This window comes from Mangifera indica, chromosome 16 (genome assembly GCF_011075055.1).
Source record: "Mangifera indica cultivar Alphonso chromosome 16, CATAS_Mindica_2.1, whole genome shotgun sequence".
In the NCBI taxonomy this organism is placed as follows: Eukaryota; Viridiplantae; Streptophyta; class Magnoliopsida; order Sapindales; family Anacardiaceae; genus Mangifera; species Mangifera indica.
Genome location: NC_058152.1, coordinates 1,040,344 through 1,051,305, shown reverse-complemented (window position 1 = coordinate 1,051,305; position 10,962 = coordinate 1,040,344). Strand labels below are relative to the sequence as shown.

At 34.7% G+C, this 10,962-nt stretch overlaps 1 protein-coding gene across 1 annotated transcript; it reads right to left on the bottom strand.

The window, feature by feature from the left end:
* Positions 1-4,297: 4,297 nt before the first annotated feature.
* Positions 4,298-7,776, bottom strand: LOC123198776 (butanoate--CoA ligase AAE1-like). The gene is made up of 2 exons (XM_044613547.1): positions 7,471-7,776; positions 4,298-5,946 (listed from the first exon to the last, which is right to left on the bottom strand). Exons 1-2 carry the CDS (start codon positions 7,669-7,671, stop codon positions 4,501-4,503), a joined length of 1,647 nt encoding a protein of 548 aa, XP_044469482.1. The 5' UTR covers positions 7,672-7,776; the 3' UTR covers positions 4,298-4,500.
* Positions 7,777-10,962: the final 3,186 nt, after the last annotated feature.

Below are 10,962 nucleotides of genomic sequence, written 5' to 3'. Positions count from 1 at the left end.
CTTTAATTTATTTAATAAATAACTGTTTTACCCCTAATCTTAACTGAATTTTTAACAGAAATTTATTTATGGTTGAGTGTTTGAGTTTTTAAAAGTTAGAGGGTGTTAAAAGTTCACTATACCTTGGGTGGGGATAAATCTTTTGGCCTTTTTTAACGGGATGTTCAGCCCAATCCAAAACCTTAAATGAAATATCATCCAACGGTTGAGATGAATGGATTAACTTTTACCCGAAGGTAGTTGTTGTCAGAAAATCAATGTACTGTGAATCAACTACCATGAAAGTGACTTGAAAACGAACATAATTGAGCCTTGGCTACTCAATAATTCTTAACCCACCCGGATCATGAGGCCTGCATTTTTTAAGGACGCTTTCTAATAATTGCAGGTTAAATTCTGTAAGGTGGCATCTCTTTCATTGGCTTCTTTTAAGCTCCATGGAGAACAAAGTCACTTATTATATTGGGTTCTAGTCGTCGTCCCCACGATCTGCTGCCTGATTGAAGGCGTTTTCCCAGTCACCATCATCATTCATGGCCAGTCTGTAAGTCTCGAATTTCTGTTCGTGTCACGATAAGTTATATGGGTATAAGTTGATTATGGTGGAAGGAATCTTTTGATGCTTTTATCTTTAAGAAGAAAAACCAATGAAAGGCTTCGAAACTGTCGGCTGCAAATTTTTTAAGCTTCCAGAAGAGAGAATTCAAAGAAATGAAGGGCTCTCAACAACCCAAGACAGCATCTTGTCTTACTCTAATACTTTCAAATTTGTTAGTATGCCAACCACTCTTCTCGTGGTGTCCCAAATAGTATATTATTGTTAAGATAAATGGGAGAAAAATGTTGGAATAATAAATGGTAAGATGTGTCATCAATTCTGTGGTTGGGCAAACATACGACTTGGTCTAGTAGCCTGATTGTTAAGAATCCATCATGGTTTTATCTTTGATGTGAGATGTTTATGTATATAAACTCAACACTTTTAAATACCTAATATTTCTCTTATATTTTGTTTTGGAGTGTTACAAATATGTCATCAATCTTGTAATTGGGCATACATCTTCCTTGTGTACTATCAAAATCATATCTAATATTTCTTTTGTACTTTGTTTTGAGTATTACGAATGTGTCATCAATCTTGTAATTAGACATATATCTTCTTTATGTACTGTCAAGATATTGATTGACTTACAGATTCAATTTATTGACTTTTACAAGATAAGAAAAACATATTTTGACAATTATATATTATTTAATCAGTTTTATCTTAATATACTCAATTGATGTGAAATATTCATATAAACTGAATTTTTTTTTTGTGTTTTATCGATGTGAAACTTTATGGTATAAGTATGACATGAATTATATTTTCTTTTTGATCTATATAATTGATGAGGCTTATTGGCTCCGAAATTATTGAAGACAGCGGCAGGCAGTGCTTATCTTGAAATAAATCCTTGTGCTGGTGAATGCTTTGCTCACATTACATGGACCCTAGCTTGCAAAAACCATGTCCATTCAACCTCACATGATAATGTTGCTCAAATTATAGTGAAAATACCTTGATGGGTTGGTTCACAACAAAAACCAACCAAAAATAAACACTTGTCGCTCTAATTATTATGATCTAGTTTAAACAAATTTTCAAATAGAAAACAATTAGAAAAAATTATAAACAAAACATAAGAAATTTTCACTACGAATGAAAAATTTTATAAGGTGAAAGAGAGATTAATTTTACCGTTTGGCATATGCTTGACAGTATGTTTGCATATCATCTATCCATGATAGGTAGCCCTTTTCTTGCTTGCAGCTTGTACCTGCTTTATGACAGATTGCTGCTATTCTACTCGCAGTTTGTTGAATTTACTTAAGAATGATGAAAAGTTCCCTCGTTGCAAATCCAAACTCCCTGAATTAGCATAAACCCTTACAGAATTTGGCCCACTCACCACTATACAACAAAGAGCATTTCTCATCTGGTGGCAAAGGGAACTTCAAGAACTTTTAAAACAAAGCTCTCTTTTTCTTCTCGGTTCAGGCCATGTAAGAAATCTGAATTAGAGGCTGCCTTAACTTGGAGTCAGAACAATAATTTCAAAAGGTTGGTGGAGATTAGAATTCTGGAATTGTCTGAATATGTTTTTGTCATTGTCTTGTTGACTAGTTGTTGTATATATGGCCCAAACATTGTGGAACCCTTCATTTTTTCGGATAGGTTTTCCAGTACTGTTCATCTCAATTGTTTTTTTCTGGATTTCAACAATCTTCAGCTATTTCTGTGCATAAAGCAGACCCGTGATGCTTTCACTGCTGTCTTATCCATGAATTACTCCATTGAAGTTAATGGAGAATATTAATCGAATCTCCATGTGAATGACTTGGGGCTCCATGTACTTAAGACATGGACCCCCGAAACACATGGACATGGCTCATGGGGCCTGCAATTGTTCTTGGAGGATTCCTTCTGATGATTAAAGATTAATAATTTCTATGCAATCAGTGATAGACCAAAAATAAAACTTAGAGGGTTAATATTGAATAAAGGTAAAATATAGCAATAGCCATTTTTTTCTCTAGGCCTGCCATTGATTCGAATTAAACTGAATTAAACTGATTTGTATCTTTTTTGTTTTGTGTTGGCAATCATTGACATCTTTATATAAGGCAAACCCATGTGGTTTCTTGGTTGTTATTGTACAGTTCTTTGTTCTACTATAAGATTTGCTTGGCAAAATCCCATGTGATGTTAGGTCCAGAGAACAGTAACTTCATTTGTGCAGATCTTTGCCTTTAATTCTGATCTGTAACTATCAAAATTGTTAAGAGGAAGAATATGTACTTCACAAAGCGTTTCCGAGAATTGAAGGGTAACCAGTGTTTAATAAAACTACGGTAAGAGACCACAAGAGTGACTTGACAAAAGGTTTCACCTACTAGGGGTTAAGCTTCTGATAATTGAAGCTAAATATTCCAAACTGTTGCCCCTCTGAATAAGTACTGCAGCTATGATATATGTATCCGATTGAATGAATATTAATTCTTCAATTTTGTTGGTGGGTATGACACCATATATTGCATTTTTCTCCAAAATTGTTGGAGTTTGTTATTATCTATACCAGATATTCTTTATCTTTCAGAAATTTGAGGAGAACATTGAAAGGCTCCGGACAATCCAACTCAGCCACCGATCTCTCTTTTGGCTTCATCTTTGCTAGCATGTCAACCACTTCTCTGTATGTCTAAAACATCTATCTCTGTCTTTGCCTTTACTGTAACTTCCCCTGGGGTAGTTTGACAAGTCAAACCAAGCGTGAGGCTGGCTTGAGCTTGGATTGAAGTCATGATATCCAGCTCGATTGGTGCTCATTGTCACCAAATGGTTGCTAGTGGAGTGAGTAGTATTGTAGTACCATCAGATGGACAAATGCGTCAAACTAAAACTTTAGCTGCAAATCAACTCAACAGTGGATTTAAGCCTAACCAACTAGAATTGAATCTGTAACATGCTAATTCAATAGCCCAATCGATGTCAAAATATTATTTATTTTGAATGCTTAGACTTTGCTTTTGGTCTTTGTAAGGTAAAACACCTTTTAATAGTTTAGAAGTTCAGAGGGAGTATTGTCTTATCATCCTGAAGCCATGTGTTATGTCCATACATATGAATCGACATCTTTTTCATGTTTTGTTAATATCTATATAATATATTGATAATGAATCAGACTATACTGTAATGTTATTGGAGCCAACCACTGCTAACCTAACCTTGCTCAGTGTTTGTCTTTATTGAAACATCTTCTACCACTTTGCTGAGTGGGGTTCAAAGATATCTAAATTGGTACTTTGACTCCTTTAGCAAGATGATATTCAGGTTTGAATCGAACAATATGTAATGAGTACGGAAATCAAAAGTTCAGTCATATCTTGAAGAGGTTCACCATCATGTGCTTTTGGATTCGGCAAACTTGGAAGATTGATATGCCTTTTTCTTTTGATGCTAGAGATTTACCAGTTCATATTCTATGTATTGCCCTGTTACTTTTGGCGCATCTGAGACCTCTCTCCAGCCCAGAATATTCTGTAAAACTTAAATTTTTATGTTAGGAGGATGGCCCGCTCATAAAGTATTTCAGTTTGGTCTAAATAAACTGCTGTATAATAACATTTCCTTGCAGTGATAGGCTACAAATGATTGAAGTGCCAGGCAATAGGATCTCTGCTATCCAATGGCTATCCTCTTCCAAATTCAGAATCTTTGTAGAATATGCACTGAATGCATCATGCACTATGAAAGTTTGATATCATCTTGACATATTATTTGAACATTCAATTGGGTACTCAAAATTGGTACATATAGTTTTTTTGAATAAATTAAGATGACTGAAAGGAAAATTTTGTGATTGTAACATGCATAGGCCAGTTTGTCTCTTACAGAAACTAATAAAGTAAAACTTTGAAGAGATAACAAAGTTTAATTAGAAAGAAAACAAGCTATGATCAATGGCACTGGCTGAGCTTCTCCCTGAGAGTAAACTTTTGCACCTTTCCAGTTGAATTGACTGGTATATCTTCAAAAACCACAGCCCTGGGAACCATATAGTTTGGTAAATGATCCTGACAAAATTTAATGAGTTCTTCAGGATTTGAATTACAACCCCCCTTCAATTTCACAAAAGCATAAGCCACCTGCTGCAATTGATCATCAGGTCTTCCAACAACAGCAGCCTCTGAAACCTTCGGATTACTTAACAACACTGCTTCCACTTCCAGTGTGCTAATAGTCTCCGCCCCAGAAATGATGATATCGTTTTTTCGGTCCTTTATTTGTATGTAACCATCAGGATTTCTGACTGCCAGATCCCCAGTATGATACCATCCATTCCTGAAAACTTCCTGAGTTTCTTCCGGATTTTTATGGTACCCCAACATTATAGCATTGGCCTTGAACATTATCTCACCGACTGTTTTCCCATCATATGGAACACTTTTCATGGTGCTTGGATCCTTCACATCCGTTTGAATGAAAAGGCTGTGAAGGCCTTCGTGGCGTCTGATCTTTTCATGTTCATCCGAGGTTGAAGAATCCCAGTCAGGTTTTTTCCAGGGCTTAACAGTGGCTATTCCAAGTACTTCTGTCATTCCATAGGCATGGCCAATGTTGAATCCTAAGCTTGAAACTTTCTCCAGGATTTGCGCCGGTGGCAATGCACCAGCAATTACAACATTTACCCTGTTCTGAAGGGGCATTTGGTCGCTTGCTGAGGCGTCTGCGATGATGTTCAGAATGGTTGGTGCACCGCAAAAGTGAGTGACTTTGTGGAGGACTATTGAATCAAATATGAGCTTTCCGGAGACATTTCTGAGGCAAATATTAGTGCCACCAAGAGCTGCAAGTGCCCAAGCGAAGCACCAGCCATTGCAGCGAAACATGTCGACTGTCCAAAGAAATACGGGCATTTCCCTCATGTCACAGCGAGAAATTTGTGCCAGTGAATTGAGATAAGCTGCTCTGTGGCTGTAAACCGCCCCTTTAGGATGCCCAGTTGTGCCTGAAGTAAAACTCACTGAAATCGGACCACATTCATCCTCTGGTTGCTGCATTTCAAAATGATCAGAATTTCCCACCTTAAGAACTTCATCATAATCCAAACAACCAGGCGGCAGATTATTTGCTGTTGAAGAAGCTGCTGCTTGATCAAACTCTGGGATTACCACAAGGAGAGGTGACTTTATACTCTTCTGAGAGAGAATGTTGAGTGCTTTGAGGACAAGTTCAACAAACTGATAATCAACAAACATGATTTTGGCCTCAAGCTGTTCAAGAATTGATGCTACCATGGCGGCATCAAATCTAGTATTAAGTGCAGAAAGAACTGCCCCAGCCATTGGGACTGCAAAATGGAGCTTGTAGAGTGCTGGAATATTTGGGGCCAGAGCTGCTACCTGCTCACAAAAATTAAATGGAACTCATGTTTGAACTTGAGCCAGTTTAATTTGCGATTGATAAATCATGTTAATAACCATGATTGAACTTTAAAGCGTCTAGATATTCATATAATCTAAGTCCTATGGCCGCCCACCTTGCCAAGACCTACAACTAAAGGACTGGCTTTGTGGGTTGTGCTGACTTGAGGCACTAATAATACCTGGATGTGCCTCCATAAGTTTTTAGTGGGCTGGTCTATACACATTATAAGCTAACCTGCCAAAATTTTTAGTTTTTTTAACGGTTCATATTGAATTAACTCATAAGTCTTATCCTGAGACTTCACACATCCCATTAGCTTTGCCCCCATGGGCTCGGTATTTTTTGCCGGTCAGTTTGACCTCTTGGACATATCTAATAATTAATTGATGATTCGGAAAAGATGATTATTATATATATCGATAATTAATATATTATTATGTAATTGAATAATTTATTTATTTATTTTATTATTAAATAAAATTACTTAATTATACGATAAAATATCAATTTATTATCATCAATTTGTTATGATTAAAAGTTTTATTGAAAATAAAAATCCATCTACACACTAAAATCAAACATGGACATTTGACAAATGTTCAAAATACTTACTGCTTGCTTTAGTGAACAAAAAATTATATTTGACTTATAAATCAAACATTAAACCCTACATTTATTATTATCTTTTCTTGTAAAATTTCAATGAACTTTCTCTCCGAAAGGGTTTTAAGTTTCCAAACAGACTAAAACAAGAGAAAAAAAAAAATCTACTTCTAAACTTCTTCATGGCTGACTTGCCTTAATTTGTCTTCAGTTTTCTATTTATTTTCAGTCAAAAGGAAAACCATATACGTATTATCATTGATATATAAATTAATATTTAATTATAAGTATACATAATTTTATTATAAATGTAATTTGGCAAAATTAATATTATGTACAAAAACGTTTCAAATTTTTAAGATACGAACTAAATATGAGCGTGTTATTGTTAACTTCACCAACTTTTGAATCAAAAGTATTTAACCCTAAAATTTATATAACTATTAAAAACAAATATAAAATGACTAAAGATTATTTTGATAAAATAATTAGACCCTAAAAGGATGTCTTTCTATATTGGAAAAAAAAAAAAACTCAATAATGTATATTCAATTAGATTATCAGTAATAAGGGACCACAGTGGATGCCTCCAGGAAATTTCTGAGATTATATTATATTCATGGAAGAACATGGACTTGCAGTCATCAATGGTGACACGAGAACGACTAAAAAAACTAAATGAAAATTGACTAAGTTTTAAAACGTAATGGCTCCTCCATTAGTGGAGCTGAACTTAGTTTAGTATTAAAAATTTACATGTAGAGCAATTAGAGAAATTTTTATGGCTAGATTCATGATAGTTGAAAATTTTGTTACAAATTTGTTTGTGGCTTGCTCAAACCTTCCTGTAAGATTGGTTAAAATACAAAGAAGAGGAAGGATCTTGATGAACTTACAATATCCCCCGGAGAAATCTGCAACTTGGCCAAAGCAGAAGCGAGTTTGAGGCAGCTTTCATACGTTTCTCTCCAGGAATATCTCACAGAGGTGCCATAAACAATGGAAGTTCTATCGCCATAGACATGAGCAGCTCGCTCTAAAAAGCTGATAGGCGTCAAGGGGACGTAGTTTGCAGAGCACTGAAGCAGGCATTCCATTTGCACTTCTCACGTCTAGTTAGGGTTTCCTACAGAAGGGAAGATAAGTGAGAGTCTATTAATAGAAGGTCAGGACGAGGGGGGTAGTTGGAGATGAGTCAGCTTCCTTATAGTAAATAAATAACGCTAGCTGGGATTTTTTTCGTTTTATATGCATAATGACAGAAAGACTTGACGTTTGATTGTTGGCGTCATACAAGTTTCGTATGAGCTTGCTCTGATGTTACTTCTTCTAGGGTTTAGAAATTTGTCAGTCAATGCCATTAACGAACAACTCCTCATCTGAATAACAAATGTATCCCTGTAAATCAATTTAATGAAGAATTTTCTTCGTCCAAATTTGCAACTATGACATCTAGCCAAAATTTCCTCATTCAAATTTACGTATACGACATCTATTAAGTTATAATCAACAACTAATCATAACGATAATGACTAAACTTATTTTTTTTATGTTTTTGTTTGACAAGTCTCTTACGACATTTAGTAAGTTATAATCAACAACTAATCATAATGATAATGACTAAACTCATTTTTTATACGTTTTTGTTTGACAAGTCTCTTACATAAAGATAGCAAAAGAATTTTATAAGATCGTAAATCTTTTAAATCTTTTAAATATTTATAAACTATTTTTCTATTCTTGTGATGTCTATAAGGATTGAAAAGCTATCATTTCCAACCAATTGAGGATCATGTAATATTAATATAATTATAATTTGTTTTTGGTTATATAAATATGAAGTGATGTAATCATGAACAATTGTTGATGATTTTATTGTATTTATTTGTTTATATCTAACCATCAGGTTTATATATATTGTACTACCATTGATGGACAGTCGTCGATGAAAATGAAGGGTCAACAACATATTTCTCATAAAAATATATATGAATAAAGCATAAAGCATGGTTGATTACCGTAGTTGATCATGCATTTGTTTGAACATCTAGAAAGAAGAATTTTGGAGATTTGGGGGTAAACTTTTCTCCTTTTTACACTAAAAAGTCTTCTTTATATATAAGTATATATACATTTATGTATTTAAAATGAATACTTATAATATTGATTTTTTTATTATAATAAAATTATATATACCTATTTTAAATATACAAATGAGTATACATTTGATATGTATTATTATATGATTGAGTAATTTTAAATTAAAAATAAATATACATAATATTGTTTATTTCCGTTAATGTTACTATCATGATATTTATACATAAATTTAAGTTGTTTCATTTTTTGTGTAAATTAAATCTTAATTGTGATTTTTATAATTTAATTAAATAAACAAATGTAGCGCGGAATCCGTCAAATGATCCAAACAAAGCATCATTTTTGCCCTAATCAACCCGTGCTTGTCGGGCCATAACATGCTGAGCTCCTTGCTTCACGCTCAACGCCAAATTTACTGTCTAAAATCCGCCATTTTAGACCTTCCTCTACCTCTCCTTCCCTCCTTTCACATATGTCAAGACGCACCGTCTCACACGTCCCATATTTATCCCAGATTGGCATAGAAGATTCATTCTTCCCGTGTTCCTTACAACTTCTGCTCGAATATTTTGTGCATTTTGCTTCCATTTTTCGGTTAAGGTTCTCCCTGTATGGCTGCAAAACAGTGGTGAAATTTCAACACAGTTGTTTTGCCGTCTATTCTAATTCTTGCATTTTGTAAGCCATGTCATCGAAGGGGAGTTCTGTGCCGAAATTTGGCGAATGGGATGTGAAAAATCCTGCCTCAGCTGATGGGTTTTCTGTGATTTTCAAAAAGGCTAGCGAAGAGAAAAGGGCAAGCATCTCTCGTGGTCGAGCGCAAATTGTGCCTCCGTCGAGGAAATATTATGAAGAAAATAGTAAACCTCCCGCCATTAAAAAATGGATTTGCTGTGCTCGTCTTCCTTGAATGAAAGTACCATTTTCTCTTCTGGTGTACTTGTATGGAACAGTTTTGTTGATTTACATCTAGGCATATATAATCATACTGTATTTGTTTGTTTGTATTTTGACAAAGTGGGGAGGAATTGCTTCTACTTTAGGGACTGGTGAGCGATCGTTTGAAAGGATCGCCACAGCTCATAAGAAAGTCTAGCCAGATTACTATAAAATTATGTACAACTTATTCACTGTATAACAGCTTGCCTGTATATCCAGTAAATTAATAGAAGCATGCATTCATGCTTCATGATGTTAGCTAGCCACAATGGATATCTATTCTTAATTGTCCTTCTCAGAAGATATGGGATGTTTGCATATAAAATTATATTTGATAAAGTTTATTATCACGAGCTAACTTTCTGCCCTGCCCATGTATCATTCTGCTTTCTTAAATATTAGTTTTGTATGCGTCTACGTTATGACTTAGAATCACTAGTTTTATCTTTTCTTAAACTCATTAAAGGAGTGATTCTAGCTTCCAACCATTTTGTGTTGGGACGATATAGTCCCCCTTCAATGTCACCCCTCAACTCAATTGTGCATGCCTCATGGCTGGAACATCTCCCAACAAACAATAACACACCTACGAAACTAATAACTATACACACTTACCTTTTAGGTTACACATACATTGTTTCTACCCAAGCCTTTGCCACACTCACCAAACTTGAGCCTTAACGTTATGTAGCGTGCAGAGCATCATCAAACACTCAACTCAGACTCTGGAGTGGCACTAGAATTTGATTATAAACGGTAAGCTTTTGGGTAATTACGTAAAACTATGTATACCCAATTTTGAATATTCGATTGACTATTCAAATGGTATATCATTATGCGATTGAATACTTTTAAATTAAACATAAAATAATATCTAATTAGGTATTCAAAATTAGGTGTATATAATATTACTCTGAGGTATAATTTTCTAATTATGCTTTGACTGTTTAATGCCACCCAATAATTAATATATTAAACAACTGATCACTACAGCTATTTAACTAGAAAGATCATCTGGTGGATTACAAACAAGGCAAGCACTAAGTAACTTTTAGCCAAGGATTATGACGAATAGACTGCAAAAGAATATCTCCATTGTGCGATATGTATCTGATCTGACAAAATTTCTGCAGAAGCTGCATGCGACCCAAATAATATTGATTTTGAAGCAACGGATGGCGATATAGTCTGAAAAGAGAACATATAATGCTGATCTATTATTTTATTCTTCATGCAGGCATGTCAGCATAATCAACTAAAACTAATCTGACTTGAGTGAGCGTGTTTTGGTGGCGAGCTGTCAAGTCAATTTAGGCTGTCATTCAGTAATCCAAAGTTGGAATGGAATA